This window comes from Cyanistes caeruleus, chromosome 15, assembly GCF_971803275.1.
Source record: "Cyanistes caeruleus chromosome 15, bCyaCae1.hap1.1, whole genome shotgun sequence".
In the NCBI taxonomy this organism is placed as follows: domain Eukaryota; kingdom Metazoa; phylum Chordata; class Aves; order Passeriformes; family Paridae; genus Cyanistes; species Cyanistes caeruleus.
Window position 1 is genome coordinate 14,668,582 of NC_141715.1, and position 26,033 is coordinate 14,694,614.

Below are 26,033 nucleotides of genomic sequence, written 5' to 3' on the forward strand. Positions count from 1 at the left end.
TATTTGACAATTTTTTTTCTGTTCAGCCATGTGGTAACTGAACAGAAATGGATTATAAATATTGCTGGATAATCTGACCATGCTTCACTGCAAATTAGTCTTTGCTATGGGCAGATTTGCAAATGTAATTGAAATTTAGGTTCTCCCCTAGAGAACTGCATGCAGGGGAGAAGGAGTGGGTGGTTCTTTTCTGTCACTTCCTAAGGAACCACAGGTGCTGTCTGGATGGAGATTACAACAGAACAGTGACTGCTCAAACTTGAGACAGACTTGGATCCCTGCCTTGAATCTTGTCTCTTACCTGAATTTTTGGGGGTTGGAGTGTTGGAAATGTTTTTTGCATTTTTGCTGTTAGTCTGTCTACATGGATTTTGTCTCTTGTGTTTAGGCTATTACAAATTTGGTGCTAGAAAATCATATGGAGCAAGTCTCTGAGGGAGGGTAGCTGAATTGTATGGGTAAAATGTTATATAGAACAAGAATTTATGTGGGCACAGTGGAAGCTAATGAAAGTATTTTCATGCTAACAGCCAGAAGGACATTACCAGTTAAGGTTTCCAGATTAAAAAAAGGTAATATGTATGGAGTGAAACCACTTGCTAATTTGATTTATATTATTTTCAATTTTTAATGAGTGTAAATTCTTATTTTAATTGTAAGTTGTAAATTTATTCAACAGAAATACAAATTTCTTTTTTATAATACAAAGAACTTCAGTTCCAAGATAAAATATATGGAAAGAGAAAAAACTCTTCAAAATAGATTTTTTTTAAAATTTTTTTTTTTTTTCCTTCAGAAGCTGTAAGAATATTGGGGTATATGAAATTCTGGCCTCAGTTAGTTCTACCCTGAGAGTTCTGCCCACATGGGAACAAGGGCAAAGCCCTGATGCTGGGTGGTGTGAGCACAGCAGCATCGTGCTCTGGGCTCTTTCTTCAACTGCACCTACACAAAGCCCTCAGTGCAGCCTTCTTGTGGTATTTGCATTGTGGAAACGTGGAAAATTATCTGATTTGGTCATTATTGTAATCAGTAAGTACAACTGATACACATGATCTAATTTTTAAATTAAGAGTACAGTTTTGCATGCATAAGTGATTTACCTACATGCATGAGGTGCCTGTGCTAAAGATTAAATTTATGGTAGCATAGTCTCTTTTTCCCTTAAAAAATAAAATGGAGCCTTTATTCCCTTGATTTATTTCTGAGCTTTTCAAAGATAAATTGTTTGAAGGATATGCTACTTAAAAACAAAACAGAACTTTAAAGTGTGTCCTAGATGCAATTACTGTAAGAGCTGCTGTTGATAGTTTGGAAAGCTCTATTGGGATATACTGAAACCTGTTTTGAGCATAAAAAATATTTATAATTCTATTTTAACTTTCTCCAGTCTTTGGATGTTAGTTGCATTTATGGTATCATTATTATTAATAATGCATAATAATGCATGAATACTGCTTGCAGCCTTGGCACAGTCCCTGTGTCACCATACTGACAATAAATACAGGGGTTTTTTACATTACTATGGGGGTGCAGAAGGGAGCCACTCTGAAACCTGAGAGTCTGAAGTGAGTTCTTGCTGACACCCTTCACCTGCTCTGTCCTTAGTTCTCAGTCTGGCACTCTGTGTGTATCTGACCTTGCCATGCTTTGCAAACCTTAAATCTAAATAAAAAAGCTGTTAAGCTGGGTCTTGCACTGGATTTAGTAAAGGCAGTGTCAGCTCAAGCCAAGCTATGAAGGGACTTGCTCCTCTGCTGAAGCCCAAATACCACAAAAAGGGTGTAAGACACATTTTTGCAAACTCATCTTTAAATATCAGAAGAGCCTTGTTTTTCAGTAGCAAAGGTTAAAAGAATGCTAATATATACTTTACACTTCTGATAAATTACTAATATTAAAAATGAACCATACCCTTCACTGAGGGCTCTGGATTTTTCCAGGTCTTGGATTACATTCAAAAGGACTTTAATCTTCTCCTGGTTCGACTGCAAGGATTCTTCTACAGACTGCAGCCTGCCTTGTAGGGCACAGAGTTCGCCATGTGCCAAGTGAATTTGATTTATTTCGTTAATCTCTTTGTTGCTTTGCGGGTTTATTTCATTCCTTGGCGGATAAGACTTTATGTGAAATCCTTCTAAACAGCTGTTGGACTGGGAAACATCCGACTGGGTGGAATTTTTCTCCATTTCAGCATTACATGGCAGCCGTGGTTTTGGTGCGTTACTGCTGGCCAGTGCCACTGTTGGGTGATCGTCACTTGGTAACGTCACGCAGCTGGAATCTGGCTTGTGCTCTCCTGCCTGGTGACAGTCTCTGAGGAAACAAGGAGATGAGCTGTGATTTGATGGGGGTGACAGGGGAGTGCTTTCCTTACTGCTGGCATCTCTACTGGCTACAGGCGGCTCAGGGTCGCTTTTCTCCGTTTCACGAGCAGCAGAGTGGGGGTTCCATTCACTGCAGCTCACAGAATTGCTTAGGCAGGGCTCTGCTCTTTCAGAATCAGATGACAGTGTGCTGTTTTCATGACTTTCACTGCTGTTGATGACGGTAGAAGAGTGTAGTGAATGACTCGAAACTGTGGTCGTGGCTGGTGCATCCAGGGGAACGTTTCTGTCCTGTGGAAAACTCACATGAATGTATTCAGGCACCTGTGTAGACGCAGTTGTCTTGTCTGAGGCTGAGAAATCGTCCGAGTACCTCGGTCCATTGCTTTGTGCTTTTGATGACCTTTGAGCCAAGCCCACCTCGCTATTCCTGCATCCATCCTCCAAGTGATTACTTATCCTCAGGTAGCAGAGCTCTGAGGACAGAATGTCTGCTTCACAAAGATTGCCATTTACCTGGATAGGGTTTGCAGGCTCCGCTGGCATTTCTGTCAGCGACTTGCTTACCGTCAGCTTTTTCCTTTTAAAGACTGGGAAGTGTTTCCTGAGGCTGGGAGAAGTTTGTATGGCAATATTCCGAAGCCCCTTCTGAGCCCTTGGAAAAGTTGGAGACTGAGCTAGCAAAAAATTGTGATCCCTAAATATTTCTGGTTTTCCAGTTGAGAATGCTGTGTCTTGGGCAGGATGAGCTTCCAGCTGTGCCTTGGTGCTGACACCGTCATCCTTGAACCGAACTTGCTGGGATTTGCTCCTGCGGTGCTGGGGGTGTCTCATAAAATCTGCCGAGTCCAGACTGTTCCTTTTCAGCAGCACTGGGCGCATTTTCATGTTTTGCTGGGCCATTGAGTCACAGTTTAAAGTTTGTAAGTAACGTGTTTCTCTGCGACCCATTTCATTTGACATTTGACCTGTATATTAATATTGTTCCTAAAATGCAAATTAACGCCTTACTCCTGGAGTTGATCATTCTCCTGGTTATTATGTATATTTTCAAAGGGCATGTTCTCTTCAGGGATCCTCTTCCAAATTTAATTGCAGATTAGACCAAAAACTAAGGTAAATTAAATATAAAATTTAAGGAAAGATTTCTTGTAGCTCGGGAGTGCAGGAATTTTTACCTGCAGCTAACATGGTCACTGTATTACAAAATTGCAACAGGCTGTTTCAGTTAACTAATTTAAAGGTAAGGTTGAGTCTATGGCTTTCCTGGTTCTCTTTTGACAGCAGCTCTCCATTAGGGATCCAGCTTTATTCACTCACATGTGTTTTATTTGCATGTAGTCAAAAGAAGCATAATAACTTCGGGGGGAATTTTCATTTCTGATGCATAGTTGCGCTGATGGAATATATCCATTAATACCAAACTGAATTGCTTTCTTTAGAGATAGTTTTTCTTCCTTAGCCATCTTTTTATTGTCCAATTGAAACTAATCTTCCCAAACAGGTAAGGAAAACGTCACCACTTATGACCAGGGCAGAACAGAGCATCCAGTGGGATTCCGTGAGGAAAGTTATTGATGTGTAGTTGTTACTGTTGTTCTTGCAGTGCTACACACTGGCAGATCATATCCAACACAAGGCAAATCATATCCAAAGGGTGCCTCAGTTCTGTGGACAGGACAGAGGTCCAGGCTGAATAACCACAAAAAGCAGAATAGCAGCTCCTGAAAATAAAAAGACCACAGTTGTAGCTGAGCAAACTGGCAAAAAGGTGTGATTTTCTTCTGCTGTCTCCTAGTAACTTCCCATCGTCATTGCTTCTGTAACTCTGGCAATGAGACACTTTAAAGAAACTGAAAAATGTTTTAGAATTTTGACGTGGCTTAAGTTTTTTTCATATGAAATGCAATGGTCAAAAAACCAATATATATATTTTTATGCAACAGATGCAAAATAATCATAAGCCTGAATCTGATTCCAAATGTAGATTTTAAAACTTAAGCAGTCAGATTTGAAAATGGCCATTAAATCCTGATATGAATGAAATATCCAAAACTGAACAATACAAATGTGAACTTTTAATTTGGAGGCAAGCTGAGGTTTGAACAAAACTCAGATTATTTTTTTTTTCTTTTTAAAGTTGTCGATTTTCAAGTGTTCAGATTTGAGTACAAGATTACAGCTAAATTCCCAGTACAGTGGTAATTTACTATTAATCCTGTTCCCTGTTAATTCACTGGTCATTTCATTAGCCTTACTGCCTCCATTAGCTCAGAACCTTTTATTTAAGCATTGCACAGATTTTACCATAGTTAATTTACAAGAATTGAGGAGATGGGTGCAGTGGGAAAGATCTTGTTACAGAATACAGCAAACTGTTATGTAGCATCATGTAACATTTAGGTGCTATAATATAATTTAAGCAAAGTAATAATGTGATATTATTCTATTACAAAGTTTTAGAAGAAAATGAGTGTTGGGTTATTTCACTGCAGAGAGAAGTGCCACATAAGATATTGAGGAAATAAATATGTGCATTAATACCAAATTTTACTTTTGTGATATGCATGAAGTCATGGAAATCTCTGTGCTGATTGTGCACTGGAAACAGGAATCACAGTAAACAAGTCCAACAGTTTCTGCAAACAACATTCCAGTGCCAAGTTCTGGGTTCTCATTTCATCCACTAATTACCAGAGACTTTTTACGGTTCTGTTTGAGAATTTATCCAAATATTGCAGTAGCATTCTCCCCATCACAGCTGCTGTGCTCCAGGCAGATGGACTACTTTAAAAGTTATACTTTCCCAATTAAATTCCGAAAGAAGCTTTAGAAAGCTAATCCTTTGTGTTTTAAATAAAAGTAAAAAGCCCTTAAGGGTTTTATGAGAGCTCTCTCCTTTGCCTGTTGAGGCATTTGAGCTACATTCCTGCATTCTTAATTTGAAAACTGCTATTTTAACTCTGTTGATTTTTAGGTACCTTCTCATCCAATACTCTGGGTTTACTATGAATTGTAATGAACATTTTGGTGCTGTTGTTTATATTAAATCAAGCTGAAAGAAAAAAAAATATATAGCTAGGAATGTTCAAATATTTGGATTTAAAACCCAGACTGGTGAATTTCAATGAGTTATAGGTGTCTGTGCTTGAGTTAACAACTCAGTACAACATTGCCAATTACTAAATTTAAATAACATTTTCACTTGCCCAGCATCTAATTTTTCATAGTTTCCTTACACAGCAATTTAAAGTCCTTGTTTTGCTTATTATTTGACATTGACTGAAGCAGGAAAAATCCTAAGGATCCATTTCATAGAAATGCCTTCAAATTATTAATTTCTTTCACTCATAAAGAAAAGATCAAGCCAGTTTTAAATTAATGTCTTGTAGTAACAGTTTTAGTAGAAGAAGTTTACTGGGGTTTAATGTTCCATGGCTCCATGACCTCCCATCCATCTCTGCAGCCTCTTCCTGCCCATCCCATCCCTGGGCACTGCCCACATTGCCTTGTGCTTGGTGCCCTGCTCCATGAACTCCAGGGCTTTGTTCCATTCTCTCCCTGCCCTGTTGGATAAGTGCCCTGTGAGGTGGTGGTACATGCTGATTCATGTTATTTTTTAATGGTGCACATTTCATGCTCCTCTTTTCAATGTATTGAGTAATTTGACTAATGTTGTATTTTTTTTTTTCTTTTTGGCTTGGCTGATAGTGTTAAAGAAAATCTTGATTTTTAACATGTCTACGTGCTTTGCACACACAGTTCTTAGTGGTGGCAGTTGCTCTTCAGTGTAAACTTATCCTTGCTCCATTGAAATTGCATCCCAGGGTGTAGCAAGTGAACCCCCTGGAAAACACTCAGGTGCAAAGCTTCCCCCTCAAACAGCAATAGAACTGCTTTTCCAATCTGGGGATTGTGGGTTTGAGTTCTTAGAAATGCACACACAGCTTAGTCAGACTGCCAGGCAGAGGAAGTTTGACAACATAGACATTTTTTTATATCATTTTTCTTCCGTCTTTCCTGCCTCTGCCTTCCCAATTTCTTCAAGAGAGTCAAACATATTTTTTTTGGTTCATACTTCAGTTTAATGGCTGAAGCTATGGGTAGAGAAGTGCAGATGGAAAGGATAAATGGAGATTACAGGGAATTCCATGGAGTGGATAACCATGCAGCAACAGACACTGGGGATTTTGGATCAGTGCAAATGTGTGAGTGGTGGTTCTGGGCATTTTCTACAGTTTGTGGCAAAATTTACTTAATTCCCATTGTTTTCAAACCCTTTCAGTTGCAGCTGGACACCTCAACTTTTCATTTCACAAGTTTGTTCAAAAAATAAATGTTTTTCCCATAGTGAAAGTGTGACATGTATTTTAGAATTTTGTTTTTCACTTATGCATGTTTTAAAAACAATATTTCTTGAAACTAAATGTTTGGACAGAACCTTTTCAATAAAGAAAGGAACAAGGTAAAAGTTTGTGGGGGCTTTCAACAGGAAGATGATTAATGGAATTTTTCTTCCACTTTTGAGCATCCACACTTTAAATTTCCTGACTCACTCTATGGCAGTGGGTTGGAACAAGGTGATCTTTAAGGTCCCATCCAACATAAACTGCTCTGATTCTGTGATAGGTGACAGCTGTAATAACTGTAAGATAATGTATTCAGACTCAGCAGTTTTCTGTCATGTCTGATTTGTGGTTTGTCCTGTAGAATACAGATTTTTTTATGGTGCGCGTTTGATGGACATTTTCAGCTTAGAGAGGCAGCTTGCTGTATTTAATTATGGTTTGTATTTGATAATAAGCTGTTTTCTAGGTGGGAGGTTCTCAGGTTCTAAGAAATTTGTGTGACTCTCACTTTCCCTTCATGTTGCAAATCTTTCCAGGGTTCCTAAACTATTGCTGGGATCAGAGGCTGCATGTGGGGGCTGCTGTGAACCTTGTGCCTGTCAGTGGCTGCAAACAGCCTGGCCTCTGCAGAGCTTTCCTCCTCTGCAGGTTCATTTTTCAAAACAAAACATTAATATCTGAAATGCACCTTTATCACTTAACAAGCCCAAATTAAGGTTTTAGGTGTGTTGGTTTGGATGTTGCTTTTGTTTCACTTCATTTTCTGTCTCCACCAGAAACTTCAGCAATAGCTGTTGGCCAAGCTGCTTAATTTAGTCATAGCTCTTTGCATAAAAGTCATGTTGGGTTTTTTTTTCCTCAAAATAATGAGAGATGTTGAGGATAAGTTTAGATATGCTTCTGAAATCCCTGGAGACTGCAGTGAAACATACATCACCAGCTAGCACGGAGAGCTAGAGATGGATTTGAAACCATTGGAATTGGATGATGCCGAAAATTACCTCTTTTTCCTGTCCTTCCTTCTTGCAGAGGGAAATGGATGGAAATGTACTCAGAGTTCCAGAGGAACTGCATGCAAGGAGGCCTCTGAAGGGAATGTTTTCAGATGAAAATGGGTGAAGATGTAGAGCCTATAAAGCAGAAACAGTCCCCCAGAAGCGCAAATTTGCAACTTATTGTGATACACAGGAAAAGCTGGCAGGGAACAGGAAAGACGAAACTGCTGAGAGAGATTTTTAAATGGCCTCTGTGTACAGGGGCTTGTTGTTGATCACAACAAGGAGTCTCATTGCTTTGGGTCCCACAGAATAAAGCACAAAGTTATTTATGAAAGTAAATGTGTTTATTATAAGAGATGGAGTAATTTGTGGAATATAGTTTTGTACCTGGAGTTTTCTCCAGTGCACAGCAGTGTAACATTCTTCTATTTCTTACTCTAATTGGGCAGCACACAGAATATCTGATCCTGTTGGTGTGCACGGCCCCAGAGGAGCTCTCTGAATGTTCCTGGATGTGCTCAGTTTTCCCCTGCAGCAGTGGTTTGGTAATGCTGAAGGAACTTTGCTTGAGCAAAAAGAACTGAAGAAGGCAAATCCTGTTGGTGGGTTTTGTAAGTCCCCTCCAGGTGGGATCGAGGTGACTGGAGAAGAGGATCTAACAGAGATGAGGAATACAGGGTAGGATGGAAGCTCCTGTCCTCAGAAAGGGAACATTTCAGTGAAGGAAGAGATTACAGGATTTTGTCTTGGATTAATTTTACAGCAAGATCTGAAAATTACTTCAGGTTGGTGAGACTGGGTAGAGAAGATGCTGTGATATTTACTGCAGCAGAGAATGGATTTAACTCAGCAAGTTTTAGGGATGAAAATTCAGTATGGTTTGCCTATAATTTGATTGAGATGATGCAATGCCATTACACATGAAGTGCTGAAGATGCACTAAGAGATAAAACCATGATGATCTTGTTTCTGAAATAACTTTCAGAACCATGATACTTGAAATTCCTTTATTCTTCTTTAACAAAAACAGAAGTTCTTTTCCTTTGAAAAGATGATAGATTTCATTTGCTCTGTCAGAAAAAAAAAATCTTCATGGATTAGAAAACATTTTTATCTCAGTATTTCTTCTAGAGCATATGCTGGAAATTGTTCATGCAAGGTTTAGTGTCAGGAGGTAAGATACAACTGCTTATTCACTTAAGAGAGAAGCATTTCAGTCACATATTTATATACAGAAACAAGTTGGATTTTTTTTCAGTGTTAGTTTGCAAAGATGAGTGTACTTAAAACTGAGAAATTTCTCTTGAAGAACTGCTTGAATGCCTACAGGGAGAGGGAAGTTATCCAATGTGACAGGCTGTGAGCTGGAAAGTGTCCAAAGAGCTGGTTCACAGCACAAAATTTCAGTGCTCTTCCTTGTATAAATCTTATCAGTTGAAAAAATATTGCTAAGTACTTGATGTTTGTATCAAAGTGTGCATGCACTTTAGATTATTGTAGGTTTATATTCAGGTTTAATAAAATGTTAACAGAGTAATGTGTAGATCTGTAGGTAACCTGTGCATGGGAAGGTTTGCACCTCATGCTGCTTTGCAGGCCTCAGCACTTGGTTAGAGACAGATTTATAAAAATGACCTTTTGAACTTTCTCTTTGGTTGTTATATTGTTAAAGTGCCTGTTTAAACAGAAAAACTTACTCATTTTTCCCAAGTAGCAAACTTTAAAACTGCATTTTCATGGTTCTTGTGTGACAGATTGCCACTGCCCAGCACCTTTTTCCTGTTGAGACACTGCTACAAGAAAAAACATTTAAAACCACTATAAAGTGCTTGCTAAAAACTGTGACTTAAACAGTGGAGTTGTTTTCATAGTTACAGTATTTATTTAATACTAAAAAACAAGTTTTGAGTGTACTTGCTGCAGCCCCTTAGCTTTCAGTTGGTTTCTGGGGGTTTTTTTTCCAATAAATTTATCACATCTGATCAAGAAGGACATGGTGAAGCTGCATCCAAAAGTATTTAGCAGTCTGCTGTGCTGCAGCTGTGTGGAGTGCCTTGTAAGCACTCTGTGTTCAGTTCTTCAGGATCTCCAGAATTCTTTTACCACTTCAATATGTGGGAGTTTCAGTAAATGTAAGGAGTCAACTGTTACTCTCCCTTGTGTCACAAACCTGGCTATTTGGGGAAGCAGTGAGAGAAGAAACCATGTCAAACTCTCACTGAAATGCATCATCCCATGGCTTCTGTTCCCTGTGGAAGTGCTGAAACCTGCCTGGCAATATTGTGCCAGCTCTCATTGTGGTAACAGGGCTGGGATTTAAAATTGCATCCTGAGTTTTATTTACCTGTGTTCCTCCAGACCAGTGAATGACATGAGGAATGTGAGTAAATGGCTATTTCTTCCTCCAGAGATGTGTTTTTTGTACCCAGCTGAATGCACCTGGCTGTGCCTCTTCCCGGATGCCGCTTTTGAAAAACATTTTTGGTGTGGGGGAATTGAATTACGGCAGCTCAGACTGGGTTAGCAGCAACTGGCTGACAGTAAGTGCAGGAGAGACTGGAATTGTGCTTATTGGCTTTGGCAGGGCATCTGCAGAGGCTGACACTTCCCACAGGCTCCCAAATTCTGGCACACAAAGCTACAGGTGGAGGAGAAATGGAGGTTGGGATACAACAAGCTGGGGACTCCTCTGAGAAAAATCTGATCTTTTCTGGCTGTTTTCAGTGTCAGAGGAAGCTTTTCTCAGGCTTTATCAGTCTGCAGGGTAGTCTGCTCAGTCATTCTGATGCCTTGGCACATCTCCTCTTTGAATGGTTGCAAAATGGAGCTGTGCTATGATTGGCAATAAGGTTAGTAGCTCAGGTCCTTGTGTGAGTTTTGTTTCATTCTATCCTCAATCTGTCAGGAGCCAGAATTATCCATTCTGGAGGGGGATTAGTGAGGAGCAGGGCAAGAGAGAAAGCTCTGTTTATTTTGAGTCTCAGTTATAAGTAATTTTAGATCAAAATACACCAGCCTACTGATGCTGGAGAGTTCAGTCTTGTATTTTGTATTTCAATCAATGTATTTTGAGTGTTACAATTAAAAAGAAGAGAATTGCATGATAAATTTTTGCGTGTTTGTTCTCTTCTGACTCTGCAGTTGCAAATTTTTAGTTCTGTTTCACATCATCAATAGTGGAGGCACTAAGGAAATTCAAAGTTCAGATTTATAAGACTTACAAGTATTTGGTAAGAACACAACTCTTGGTATCATGTCTGTCTATTTAACAGCTCAGTAACTTTGTGTTGCAGTAGAATAATGGGAAGGGACAACACAGGTATGTTTTACTTGTGTCTGGTCTGCTGTGCAATACTTCACTTCAAATCCAGAAGAAAGGCAGTAGGTTTATTCTCTTTTATGAGCATTGTAAAGGTAGTTTTTAGAGTTGTGTTTTAAATCTCCTTCACCAACTTATCCATAATCCTCTGTGACTTTTTCTGTCAATTTTTACACCACTTCTGCCCTGTATATTTAAACAGTCTGCAGCTTAATGTTGTTTGTGAGGTGCACAGATTATTATTATTATGGAGGGCAGATGCCTTTAAATTTGAATTGTAGTATCATTATTGCCTGACTACCTTTTCTAAAGGTAGAGAGAACTTGCTTTTGAAAAGCTTTGCTTTTTGTGAGGAGAGGATTTTAAAGAATCCCACTTCAGTTAATTATTTATAGCCTGAAAAATAACGTAGCCTTACAATTGCTCTCCAAACCTTGCTCTACTCGGAGCACCAGGAAAATGAAAGTTTCTCTGCAGCTCATGCTTTGACAGAGACACCCATTCTAAGTTACAGCATTATCACCATGTGTAGCATTACTTTATATTATTAAAATATTTATGGATAGATGCTTCAAAGCAATAGAGTAAAAATTCAGTCAAAACTTGTCCCACTGGGGTAAGACAAACAACTGGCTAATTTGTTCTTCACACTATTCAAATCATATTATTTTATTTTTACTTTATTTTTGGTGGTTACTGCTGGCTTGGGGCAGATTATGAAAGTAAAAATTGTCTCAGTACTACCAGGTACTGAGGAATGCTAGAATATGGAATGTTCAAAAAAATGCCAAGCAACTTTTTCTCCTGGTATTTAAAAGAAAATATGTATTTCTTCTTTATCCAAAGCTTGTTTAGTTTCTCATGAAGCTGGAAACAGTCTGAGTTACAAAGGGACCGGACACTTGGCTGGAACCCAAATGCCCCTGAAGGGCTTAGGTGACATGTTAAAAAAATTTAACTTAAAACTGAAAGGATTAATTTACTGTTTTACTGTCAACATTGTAACCAATTGTTGTACCACCTCTTAATCTTGATAGTATTTGTTATTTCTTAATATTCAAGAAATGTTAATGTAAATAATTTCTTAAATCTAAAAATTCTCATGTAGAGAAATAGAGACTCTGCAATTTGAAGTTGTTGTTGGAGAAGTCCCAATGCCCCCAAGTTAAGGGCTGAAATTCCAGTAGCTGGGGGTCTTTGGCACAGAGATAACTCCTACAGAAACAGAGGATGAAGGAAATTCTGTAAAACTCTGGCATCTTAGGAGGAGGAAATTGTGCATGTAGTGAGATAATAATTATGATATTTGAAAGGTATTCAATCCCATGGCAGAAAAAAGTGAGATGATGACACTTAATTTTGTGCTGAGATGGGGAGAGAGTGATCTGGTAGCTCACTAAAGTATCACACAGATATATTTATATCCTGCTGGGCACATTTAGAATCGTGGATCTTGTGTCTGGTCTGTCTGGAACTTGTCCAAAGAGCAAAGGTGCAATCATGGTTAACAAAAATAAATCACAAAAGCGTAGATAAACATTTCACTCTCCTCTTGGGAAAGGTGATGCTTCACCTTGTTGAGTTTCTAAGATGGCACCACAGAGGGAGGGAGGTGACCCTTTGATGACCTCCTGATGGTCACTAAGGGAAAGACAAACATCTCTGGACACTCCAAGGGCTCTGAACCTTGCTGGAGAAATGAACACCTTCTCTGGCCAACACAAGCTCACATTCCAGTGATACCAAGGGAAAACAAAATCCTGTTTGTTTCCTTGCTTTTCCCAGTTCAGGTATTTCTCAATATTGGTACCTTATAACTGATTATATACCTTGTATAAATTCAAATTTTATTTTTAGCTTACAAAATTAGATTTAGATAGCCAGAGAAGTTAATAATTGATGATAGGTCTAATAAATCTGAGCTTGTGGCACCTGCTTGTCACTCAGGGTTGGAGTTTTTGTTATTCAGTCTTTACTGAGGCTGGCAGTTTGAAGTCTAGAAGTTCTATTTGAGAACTGCAATAAGCCTGACTTAAAGGCTGCATGGAAATAAGCATCTTCTAAAAAATTTTTGTATGCTCAAATTATTCTTTCACAAGTGAGGGCAATTAATTTCAAAGAAGACAGGAGATAGAGGACATGCAGCATTCTGTACAAATTAATAGAAACTTCAGTTCCTCATATGTTTTGAAATATGTGAAGTCCTTTGAAAGTAATCTGTAAGTGAACTACATAAGCAGATGAATATTTACTTAAACTCACTTTCCCTGTACTTTCTGATCCTCTTCTAAGCACAAGAATGCAGAATGGCCCAAGTGTTTGAGTATTTTACATGATTGTATCATCTCCAGTTGGAGATGAAGAGAGCAATCTCTGAAGTAGTTACAGAATATGGAATATGGCCTGCCCTGTCTCAGGAACAAAGATGACCTTTCTTCTTTTGTGTATCCCTGGGATAATCTCCCAGGGCCTGTTAGTGAAATATCAGCAATTTTATAGAAGTTACTTCCTTCCTTTATTATTCCATATGAACACTGTGTTGCCTTAATGGCCCTGCAATGAGGTTATTTTCAGAAAACTGTAGTGGTTTTTATTTTAAAGAATAATTTCAATGTAAAAGGTCTCCTTGGGAATAGCTTCAGGTTTAATTTGGGTAAGTAGCAGTGTGATTCATGCAAAATACTGAAATGTAAACCTGTGTCATTAAGAAGGCAAGTAAAACATGAAGCACATAAGCCTGGTTGTGTCTCACTTCAGACATGACTGGACATGTAGTTTTTCCAATGCCTTCCAGAAAAAGTGCAACAAGAAACCAAATGAGCACCTTGCCACAAAGCTGAGCCAGGCAGACAACCCAGAAGCTCTTAGAGAGGCTTGGTTAGGGTTATCATATAATGTATTAGCTGCATAAAATTAGGTGTGTGTTTCAGGTTTTTATTGATTGGTTGGTTTGTCTTGTACAATTAAAAAAAAAAACAAAAACAAAAAACCCAAACCAACAACTAAACACCTCAAAAAAATTGATAGAACCTACAGAAGTGTTGCCATGTGTAATCTGTCAAGATTGCTTTGTTATTCCCCTAAGTCCAGCAAAAGAGTTCTGAGGTAGGAAAGTCTGCCTGGCAGCCTGAGGGCACATGTATCCTTGTACAGCAGGAATTGACCTAGTTCAGTGGGAACATCTTTTCCTCTCTTTAAAAAAATAACTTTCATTTCTTGATAGAGATGTTTGTAATCCTAGTGTCACTTGCTTTGTGAAGAGCTTCCAGAAAATCGCTGCATTCTCAGAGCTGCTTCTGTTGCAATAATTAAGATTTCTGTTAGCAGACTACCAAGGCTCCTTCTCACGGCCCTGGTGTGTCCCCAGGATATCCCACGGGTTTGCACATCAGGCTGTGATCCCCCTTAGCCTGTCTGGAAACACTGCTGTGCCCAAAGCTGTGGGGACACCACTGATGCAGGATTTGGAGCCAGCAGCAGGGAAATCATCTGAACAAAGGCTGTGTTTGGGTTTTTCCAGCCCGAACCGCTCCACCAGCCTATGCCTACATCCTGCTCACTGATATTCCCTGGTTTCTTTGCCACCAAAGAACCTGCTCCCCACACACTGCTGTGAAATCCTGCATGGTGTTCTTCAGTCCAGCAAAGTGCAAGTTCCTTTTTCTGTCTTCTCCCAAATCCCTGGGACCACATTACTGGTTTTCCTGTTTTCATGCTTGAATGCTCTGTTCTCGCAGAGCATCTGTGCCTTGAGCTGCACAACCTGCCAGGGCCGACCCAATGTCCTGGAACTCTCTAATTGCAGCACAGGCAGCCTTCTGTGATAATCTGCAAGGGCTAAGGGAGCTCCACTACTGCTCCTCTGTTTCAAATTTCCTCCCTCTCTACCGCCTTATTCGTTCAGAATTAACATATGAACAATATTAGTTCTCCTCTGGTTTAGTTGTAAGGTTGGGTTTTTTTAATATATATAAATGATTTGTAATTATTTGCTAAATATTACAAAAATATTTTATTGTTTGTTGCATTTAACAGTGTTGGAGGTCAAGCTCTTGTACCAAGACAAGATCAAATAAAAGACACTTTTACCTCATGTGACTGCAGTGCCATTTGAAAAAAGACAAATGGCCTTGATCTAGTACTAAATGCCTTATTTTCATATTTTCTAAATAAAAGAAAGACATATTTCTTTTAAGGGAAATACTTAAGAAAAAAATACTCTCCATTACTGGATTCCTGACACTGAGCTCTGCAGTCTAGGAAATCTTGTTTTAAGATAAAAAATATTAGCAGCTTCCTTTAAAACAAAAACTGAGCAGAACAAGTTACTTTTTTTTCTTCTTCTTAATGAACATACCTTGAAAACTGATAATAATCCAAATGGAAAATTTGATTCCAGTCTCTCCAGCTTCCCAGATTCTTTCCTTAATATTATAACATTGCAGCCATAGTTTGGAGAGTCTTTGACCAGGAACAACACAACAGATGACAAGATCCAGGTCTAGGAAGCTGGAATGGAACATTCAGCTCAATGGGTTTATGTTAAATAAATGGGAAAAGGATTTGTTTCTAAAGCATACCATAATGATGTTGTCAAGATATGAGATACCTCTTCAAATACCTCAGAAGTTCTTTTGCCTGTGTGATGGTATCTACCATGGTATCAGCATCTACCAAACACTTGCTCTGTCCCTCAGCTCTGTAGAACTAAAAGGACAGAAAATTTCCTGCTCCACAACTTTGGTGGTATTTCAGGGGAGGACAACAAAGATAACACTACTGACCACGATCTAAGAAGCTTTTATGAACAGCTTCAGTAGCATAGTCCTGAAGCTGCTATTAAAGCAAATAGCACTAATATGGAAAATACAGTGGAGGTGGAGGTTGTAATGGTTCTAATCATCACCTTTTCTCTGTGTGTGTTGTTAGATATGTACTGATGCTCCCACACACTCTGTATTGCAGTGACTAATCATAAAAATAAGAGACTATAAGACTGCTCAGGTGATGCAAACTCTAAATATCAGAGGCATAACAAATTATATTTCTCTGGCCCTCTCATTGATCAAGTCTGCTTTTATATGCCTGTGGTTCTGCATTTTCCCTAATATGTATCTACACTCATGATTTCTGTTTGCTCTGTCCAGGAGAAGGTGTTGGCACCCTGGCTTCTTAGCAAGACAATCTATTTGAATGAAATCCTAGTTTAGAGATGAGGAAAAATAAACCTCTGCAAATAGCCTTGAATATTTTAACAGTAAAGCAACACAAAGAGGTGTCCTTTTGGCATCCAGTCATCCTCAGGAATTCAGGTGGTCAGAGTTCATGACACCACAAAATATTTTGGGTGTTTGGGAAACTGTTGAAAAGTGCTTGAAGCCCAGTTAGTGTTTGGGGAGACCTGTTGTAGCACAGTGCTGTTACATCAACACCCACCCATTTTTCTGAGGGGGGTTTATGTTGGGGTTTTTTTTGGGGAGCAAGTTTTAATTTCAGAATAAGGATATAATTTTTTGTCAGATGGATTTAATGCCAGGGGAGCAGAGGAGGTGCTGGCTTTTTCCATCCTGGCATTTTCCAAACAGCCAGGAACAGGAGTTCAGTCTTGTCCCATTTTGGTTTCAGGAGTCAGAGGTTCCTGGATTGAAGTGACTGAGCAACCGAGGGATAGTCACACTCCTGATGGAGCCTAAGCCAGGACACTCTGGAATTCTTTACCTTTTACAGGCTTTTTCCTGGTTTTTCTTTATCTCATTTAAAAAAAAATGGAAAAAACCAAGAGCTAAAATAATCCCTGATTTAGTTATTCAAAAAAATTTCAACACTCATCTTCATTCTACTTTTATTGTCATGAATCCAGCTCTTGGGCTGGTGCTGAGTTATTAAAGGAGTATTATTTATTCTTCAAGAGCCCAAGGATAATGTGTTAGAACCTCCCTAAAAATACAGATTAACATATCCACAAATAATTGATCTAGACAATGCTATTTGGGAAAATCCTATCTGTATATTATTAGAGTATCAAGATTCTCTGATTATGTTATGTTATAATTGAAATTCAATCAACTGGGACATCCCTTGAAGAGACCCCCACCCGAGGATTCACAATTGGCTGTAGGTTGTGGGTTGTGTCCATTGGCAGGACATTCTGTCATTTTTGGAGCTTTATCCTTTCATCTTTATACATGTGTTTCCACAGGGTTTTCTTTCATGGCAAATTCCCTCTGCAACTTACCCAAGATTCTGTATCAAAAGCTCTCTTTAGACAGATTTTGGGTCTTCCTGTGAATTTTTGTTTTAGCCTGTTACTCTGCTAACCAGACTCCAAGATATTTTTTTTATCCAAGCTTAAAAGTGGAGCCCACTGTTACAAAACAATTAAAAACTTAATAAAAGCCCTCACTGGATATCATTTAAATATGAAAAATATTTCAGATGCAAATTAAAACTGTTCTAACAGTTGCTAGTTTCTATTAATCAATCCTAAACAAACACTGCAGGTAGATTGGTTCATTTAATAAATGTAATTTGTTGGAAATTTTTAAAAATTTATTTATTTGGTCCCATTTTCTCCATAAAATCAATTTAAAAATAAGAAGGAAGTTTCTGGAGTGAAATAACTTCCAACAGTTTTAAGCAGAACTGCTGTGATAAAACTTTGTTTTAGCCATTCACAAATATATTTTATTAGTCTCATCTCTTATCAAGTAGTTGAAATTTAATTTAATTTCTCTGTCTTCAGTAAGTGCAGCTGAAAAAGAACAAAATCAAATAGAGTGATATAGTTCTGGGAATACAGGAGGTGGCTCTGTTTTAAGGAAGTGAATCATCATCCAAGACATTCGTCTTCCCATTGTGTAAATTTAAAGTACATGGCTTAGCAATAAAAGATGTTAGTGCACTTTGAAGAGCTTGGATTGCTCAGTTCTGCTCTTTTTGACCCCAGGGTTGCTCTCCCTTGCAGCTGCTCTGCATTCTCCTGTTGCAGCCCTGGCTGGCTTGGTTCAGTTTTGCACCTCAGGCCAGGGACTTTTCCCCCAGCCCCTGCATCATTTCCTGCAAGTTCCCAACTTGGTTTTCAGTCCTTCCAAATGGAAGAGATTGGCCAATCTTTGTTACAGTAAATAAATCATGGGTGGTATTTTTAACCTTATTCCTTGCCTGTTCTTTGTGTGTAGTTCCACTGTTTCTCTGGAATGCTGACTGCATAATCTCTAACATGGAATGAGAGCACTGGGACACTGGGCAGGGCCAGCCACGCTCTGCCTGCTTGGCTGCCCCTGGTTTGTTGTCATCAGGGCAGTGCAGCAGCACTTGGAATAAGAGATTAGGGAAATGAGCAGCCTGACAGCCCTGGGACCTGGGGGTCATCTCATGTGTAGCAGGGCAGGAAGGTCCTTCTGGCCTTGGGACCGGGTTCAGGGGATTGTGGGGAGGCAATCAGTGGGATGCAGAGGAGGAGGAGGGAAAAGATCCCTGCAGGCAAAGGATGGGAGCAGAGCTGAGATCAGGAGTGTGACAGCAGCGCTTAAGTGAGGAGCTGAAACAGCTCTTTTTTATTTTTTTTTTTTTTTCTTTGATAACTGTGCACTGGACTAGTTCAGTTTCTAAGCAATGATTGCTCATTCCAAATCACATCACCATAGAAGAATCACAGAATATTCTGGATTGGAAGGGGCTCCCAAGGATCATTGAGTTCAGCTCTTGAATGGCCCATGGAGGCATTAAACTCACAACCTGGATGTTATTAGCACCATGTTCTGACCAGCTGAGCTCAACCCAACCTTCTGACCTCATTGATTGAAGTTATTCATAATTTATTTGTAAATACGCCTTGAAGATGAGCACAAAGTTAATATTACAGGAAAAGCAGTAAATGACACTACTGTGTTTGAACACAGACTTAAGCAGAAGTTAAATCAATTACGGTGTTCATATCAACCAGAGACAGTAGCAGAAATTCTGGAGTGGATTTGTGGCATAAAACCAGCCAAACAACAAAACCCAGCAGCAGAAAAAAACACTGCAAAGAATGAAAAATCTTCTTTTTTGGAATATTGCTGGAAAATCAGTACAAAGTTAAAAATAGACCCCTGTAAAAAAAATCCAAAGATGGCAAAGAATATAATCCATGAAAATCAAACTACTTTTATGTCCTACCATGAACCATTATTTTATTGCTTTTATCTATGTATGGAAAAGTCTTGAATGAAATAATACTGAAATTGTTATGTTTGTCTAACTTGTAACATATCTTAAAATCGGGCAGAGCAGCTGCTGTTCCTCTCACTGTGTTACAAAATTGTTCTGTAGCATTCTACCTGGTAGTCTGCTGCTTTTATAGTTGTACATTCTTTTAGCTAAATCTTGTGAATGTAAAGAAAATGGTAGAACAAGCTAAAACAGCCCAGCATGTTTCCAGTCAGAAATCCAAGGCTGTCAGTGAGATGCAGAAGCAGGATGCTGTTCAGTCAGCTATAAAACACAGGGAGACAGAACCAATGAGCTATATGAATGTATAAATGGAAAATTAAAAACTCTGACCCACTAAGAGTAGATGAATGTTACTGTAAATGAATTATTAGTACCATGTGCTCACTGGCAGGCTCCAGGTCTGCATGGACTGGGAGCTCTTCCCCATTGCACACGTGATGGATACTCGAGGTTGTTGCATAGCAGCCTGTCTTAATGTTTATGTATTTGTGCCTTTCCAGCTCGAAACAGTACATTTTAGGACTGCACATGCATTGGCAGGGACATCTATTTCTAGAGAGAAACAGAACTACTGCATTAGCAATTCACTTGAAATTCTGCTTATTTTTCCTTTCAGACTGGTGTTGTTAAGTATTTGCATAATATGATCAAGATGTTTGTCTCACCCTCTACATGTGCCACAGTTCTCAAAGTTTAATGGGGTTTTCTGAGGAACAGTGGCTTCAAGCTACTGTGGTTCTTTGTGGCGTCACTGAGCATCTTCCATACTTGTTTTCATGTTGCTCTTTAGCTCATGACAAGGAACAGCTGTGATGACTCAATGATTCTGTGAAGACAGTATTTTTGGAGACTTTCTCAACAACAGATTTGTGGTACAACATAAATATTGATGATTTTTAATACTTGATTAAAATAGGTGGTTGGTTAGGTTTTTTTCTTTAAGTACACTCAAGATGACATATTTGTCACTTTTCCTGTTGTAAAGATGTTTGTACTTATTTCTGAACAAAAAAAACCCAACCAAAACAGAACTCTTTGGCCCAATGAAATCCTTGGTCACTCTCTTTATGTCCTTATTTTTACAATAACTCTTTCTAACATGCAATGAATTTTGAAACTTTTATCCTAAAAGGGAGTTCAGAATTAAATCTAATCTATGGTTGCTGCAAACACCACAAAAATGCTGGGTTGCTTGAATCAGGTTCTTATTAAAATAATAGAGCAAGAAAGCTGTGTGTTAATCAAACCATCATTGGTGTGGGGTCACAGGTGGTGAGGGTGGTGCAGAGCCCCTTTTCCATTTGAGCAAAATGAGCATGTGCACATGGATTTGTTACACTCAGGCTCTGTGTTGGTGAAGTGCTCTGTTAATGAGGGTAAATGCTACTTCAGTGCCTACATTAAATAAATATCCCCCTGAGTCCTTCCAGAAGTGCATCTGCATGAGGATTGCCTACCCTGCAGCCACCGAAACCCTTCTGCTAGATTAGATCAAAATGTAGCTTCATTCCAAGTTATTTCTGTTGTTTTCCCAGAGCATTTGCCTCATCCTTGTGCTGCTGCTCTATTTGAAGTTACTACGGCAACCTGTCACCATCTGCTATTATAAAGTGTGCCGGGCTTTAGTTGCTAGGTGTTGAAGTTTGTCATCTTACTCATCTGATCCTGATGTTCCTCAGCTGCTGCTTTTCCTGTGCATCCACAGCCAATCTGCACTTTTTCAGCAGTGCAAGAGATTCCACATCTTCCTGCTTGACCTTAGGAAGCCCTGTGTGCTTTACACAATAAGTCTGCAGTTCCTTTTGATGTACTTTGTATACACTCAACTAAAACATCTCTTTCACCTTACCCACTACTTTGGAGTGTTTATAATAAAGCCAGCACTTTATTTCATTTGCATATGCTATTAATTATGGGCAGTTTTAATTGGACAGAGAATTTGAATGTTTCCTGGACATTTTCTCCTCTGTTTTATTTTGATTTGACTACCTATTTACTCATGTTCCTGCTCCTGACAGCAGTGCAGTGTTCATAATGCCAATTGTCCTATTTCTTTACAGGTTTTTTTAAAGTGTGATGGAAAATTGAATAATTAAAATTATCCAGCACAAAATTCAGTGCTGTTTCTGTTTTCATGTTCACAAGGAAATTAATGTATTGAAGTTGGAAAAAAATTTATTAAGTCTCTTTATAGTCATGCAGAGTTGTTTCTGAGTTTTTTTTCTGTTCATATTGTCTCAGCAGTCAAGTGTTTACTTTGATACATTTATTTTTTATACATTTGACCTAGTTCTAATCAATGTTTTCTCCTGTAATTCACAGGCTAAATCCTAACAAGCTTGAGCACAGCTAAAAATGATTTGCTAGGATTCTGCCTGAACTTCACCTTTTCTGCCACAACCTTTTTATACTATTGAATCCCTATGTACAATGTTTGACTTAATGAAATAAGTTTTTTAATAGACTGTTGTGTGATTCTGAATTTCTTCTGCCCATCCTGTGAACACACAGGCTGTGTCCAGGCATAAGAGCTGCTTCTTGTGCAGAACTTACTGTATTCCCAGGCAGCTCGTGCTCTTTGCACACTCCAGTAAGAGGCACTTCAACCCCAGAGGAGAATTTCAGTGAATGCAGGGAGATATTTGCAGGTTTGAGCACAGCTCTGGAGAGAGAGCCCTGTGTTACCCTTCAGCTCTGCCAGTGAGAATGGCAGTGCTGGGGGTGCAGGGGCTCTTCAGAGATCTGAGGCTGCCTCTGAGAAGCCAATATTTATTGCTGCCATTTGGGGATTAGGAGGGAGGGGCAAGCTTTCAACCTATAAAGGTGCTAGCAGATGATTTCTGATAGTTGAGATTGCTGGCAAGAAAATTATTAAAGATCAATCAGTATTTGTAATTCCCTGCTTTACAGTTACGTGGGAAGGATGGAGGAAGTTTTTGCAGCAGACCATCTTTACTGACACCTTTTTTTGTTATCATTCAGCCCAACTGATGTGAATTTGACAGGTTTGATGTGGGGTCCTGGCCAGCAAGATTGATCTTTGTGTATGGCTCTTTTCAAAGGCATTTCATCTGTTAATTTTAAAATCACCATAACCAGTCACCAAGGCGTTTGTGCTGTACCACAAACACAGACATAGCTAGACACATTTTTTGAAGTTGGTTTTAACAAAAGAAATAACCTCTTTAAAGTCTTTCAGCCCTTAAGCATCATAATATATTTATTCAATGCTTGTGAAGAAATGCTGCTTATTTCAAGCAGCATTATTTGAGTCTAGAAGGCATTCAGTGCTGAATGCTTAACTACTAAAAATACGAGCTGCTTTTCATGTCAATTCTCTAACTTCTGCCGGTAATCTTTTTTCAAAATCGAGACATGAGAAGAAAACCCCCACACAATTTCAGTACCGAATCCTTTGCAATTCATTATTCCTTTCAGCTATGCATTTAACACCACAGCAAAGATTTGTCTGCTCCAGAACTGTAAAAGTGAAGTACTACTGCAGGAAATCCAGCATTTCTTTTAGAAGAGCATCAATACCCGAGAACACACGATTTCTTACCTGAAAGCTTTTGGTTTACCTGCAGAAAATGAGTCTTCTTAGCCTTAAAAAGTAGGCAAGGCTCTCACTAGCACTAAGGTTACTCCAAAAGAAGGTACGATAGGTCCTTTAGGTTGTAATTTCACTCTTTGTATGCAAGAAGTGTGCTGGGTCTGCTCACGTAGGAATAAATAAATAAAGCCCCAGCAGCACGAAGCGAGGAGCAGCTGGTGGAGGGAAGAACAAGACCTCTAGTGGTGACAGGCAGCAGCTGAGGCTGGGACTGCTCCGGAATGGGGACAAAATGGTTGGGTGAGACTGATGTAACAGCAGGAGCCAGCCCAGAGCATCCCAGCAGCATCCCCTGCACATCTGGGCACCCCCCAACCAGGGCACTGAAAAGAGGCAAGGAAAGCTGCAAAATTGTTTGGTGTGCTCATCGATTCTGGTGTTCAAATAAAATCGAAGCATTGAAAGCAGGCTCGTTTTTTAAACCAAGAATTAAAACTTCAGCAAGTTAAAAGGGATCAATTAAGAGGAATCTTCGCAGTCTTAAAGGAAAACTTCAAATTATTCAACTCATTATTATTGCTTGGTGAAGAAACTTTTACAGAGAAAGCTCTGTAAGTTACTGGAAATCATGTTGTATCTTTCAGCATTTTGACTTTAGGAATTGAGAAAGACTAAATACTACCATTTGAGGAAGTTTGAAAGAAGTTTTGAGATGTGAAGGTCATAATGTTCTCTAGAAGTCTGAGAGCTCTCTAATAGCTGCTGAAACACCTACAGGATGTGAAAAATAGCATTTCTTGCACTGTTTCTTCTTGTGAACGTTAGAATTAGTAGAAATTTTTGATTCTAACATATTTTCTTCCCATGAATTCCTAATGGGGAACATCACATGCCTTTCAGGAGTCTTAAGTGACACTGAGTTGTACTTTATATAGGAACTTTTCTTGTCACAATGTGTGTTTCCATGTGGTGTCTCATTAATGATGCAGCTTTCTCACAAGAGCCTGTCCCTTGCCAAGGCAGCTTTTGAATAATCCTTTGGAGTTCTTAGTTTGTTTCTTTCATCTGGGCTCGCAAAAGCTTGAATATTATTTATTTTTACATGCATAAAGGGATTTTTCAGGCATTTCACATGCTTCAACTTTAGAAGGAGTACAATCCAGTATCTTAAGTAATCCACGTGTGTTGATTCTGCCTGGTTTGCTTTCAGAGTCATTTTGTGGCGTGCATGACAGCGATCCTAAACCAGATGAATGACCAGCATTATTCAGTGTACATTGAAACTTTCCAGAAAAGTTCAGAACTAGTGGTGAGTACTAAGTGATCGTGGAGTTGATAGTTACAGTATTTGATTTCCTGTGAAAAATCAGTAGATTTTTTGGGTTTTTTTAAGTTTCTTGTCTGGTTCTTCCTAGAATGAATTCTGTTGCTGTACATTTTTACCTGTGTGTTATTGGACTGCCTCCTTCTTCTAATGGTGGCACTGGACAATGTTGTAATCAGAAATTTGGAAAGAAACAAATTTCTCTGTTGATCCTGGCACCAATGAGGATCTAATGATCCAGCAGAAGTAATGAGATCTTTGTGCTGTACTCATTTGAGAAAGGGGAAAAGAAAAAAGAACCCACAACAAAATAACAGCAAAACTTATCCTCAACTAGCTGAACATTCCCTCCACACTTCACACACAGTGACCCATTTCCATTTCCATTTTCACTATTTAGTCTACTCCTGGTGCAAATAACATTTTAAGCTAAATGCAATAAATTCTAGTAGTGCATCCTTTTATTGCAATTGTTTGTGTCATAATTTAATGGTACCAAAGGTTTCCATAGTCCTGTGCGTGTCCTCTTTCTTTCCTGGTGTAGCTGTTGGGTAAGTCAGGGTAGTGGCACAGGTCTGGATTACATCTACAGTTAGTCCATGGAGGCAATATCTGCACTGGTCAAGAACTGATCACTTTCCTTCCTTTCTTAAAATCAGAGTGGTGCCATAACTGAAATTTTAAATTTGAGCTGAATGGAGTAAAAAATTTAAAAATTCTGTATTTTTTAAACCTATTTGTTCTTATGCATAGCGAGACTAATTCATAAAAAGTATCAAACTTTACTCAGAAGTACTACAACTTTTTCTTTCCTTTCATTTATGCCTTCTATTTTCCAAAGAGAGATATGTAATGGCTTTTAGCTTCTATTTGGAATCTGAGACTGCTGTTCTGCGGGACTTTGGCTCCAATCTCAGATTTACTGATATCACCAGGAGTTCTTCTCTTGGCTTCACTGAGAGCAAAGTGGAAACTCCATATCTCGGCTCCTTAATTACACAGAAACCTTTCCAAGTGTGTGTTACCCAGCCCCAGCCTGACTGCATTTTGTCATTCCAGGACTTCTTGATGGAAACATTCATAATGTTCAAAGATCTCATTGGGAAGAACGTTTATCCCTCGGACTGGATGGCCATGAGCATGGTGCAGAACAGGTAAAGAGGGGGGCAGGACCAGTGCTCCTGCTCTCTCTGCTTGTGGAGAGTCACTCATTTCATATCCTACAAAACATTTTTCAGTGCAGTCTAGGTTTACTTTATCATTCCAGCCTAGGGAATGCCAAGAAGGTCATGTGAGACAATCCATTAAACATCTTGTTGCCTGCACTTTAAGTCCACTTCAAATGGAAAGAGAAAATTACTTACTTTTTTTTAATTTATTTGGATGTTATCTTTCCTGCTGAACTTATTCTGGCTTCTTGTTTTCAAAGAAACACTTTGAGTTTTTATTGTGTTATGACGTGAATACACTTTTAAAGCAAAAAAGTACAGGTGACTGTGACAGGTCCTGTTGACAGTCACCTGCACTTCTTTATTTTAGTTTTGTAGGCATGGTGGTAACACTGAGTTTTCTGGAAGTTGCAGCAGAACAGATCTAGGAGTTAAGTGTCAAAAGTGCATAGGTTTGAATGAACTTAGTAAAGAAATGTTGTTTATTTGAAATGTCACAGTAACACCTTTCTTCTACTTTTACAATATATAAAAAGAGAGGACTGAGGATACTTAATAAAGTTGATCCCTCCTGAGAGTGCTCAATTTTGAGGAAAAGATCTGTCAATAAAATTTACAGTTTTTTGATATCAGATTTTGATATTGGATACATTTTCAACTAGGATTTGAATGGAATTATGTTAAATGAAAGGTTGTTTGGGTCTTTTTTTGCATTCTGTGATTCAAAAATGAACATTATGTTCTAGTGGGTGGAGATGGTTCAAGTCAGCTGTCCAAACC

At 38.9% G+C, this 26,033-nt stretch overlaps 2 protein-coding genes across 2 annotated transcripts in view; one reads left to right on the plus strand and one right to left on the minus strand.

The window, feature by feature from the left end:
• Positions 1 to 23,004, minus strand: part of INSYN2B (inhibitory synaptic factor family member 2B) — a 29,195-nt gene extending 6,191 nt beyond the window's left edge. Inside the window, exons 1-2 of the mRNA XM_023936235.2 lie at positions 22,770 to 23,004; positions 1,915 to 4,051 (exon numbers count right to left, since the gene is read on the minus strand). Coding sequence (XP_023792003.1) covers positions 1,915 to 3,290 — 1,376 coding nt within the window. The 5' untranslated portion in view covers positions 3,291 to 4,051; positions 22,770 to 23,004. The remainder of the gene's footprint in view (positions 1 to 1,914; positions 4,052 to 22,769) is intronic.
• The window catches only part of DOCK2 (dedicator of cytokinesis 2), a 154,659-nt gene that overhangs the window by 72,084 nt on the left and 56,542 nt on the right, over positions 1 to 26,033 (plus strand). The window contains exons 28-29 of the mRNA XM_023936251.2: positions 23,971 to 24,069; positions 25,144 to 25,238. Of these exons, the coding sequence (XP_023792019.2) occupies positions 23,971 to 24,069; positions 25,144 to 25,238 (194 nt within the window). The remainder of the gene's footprint in view (positions 1 to 23,970; positions 24,070 to 25,143; positions 25,239 to 26,033) is intronic.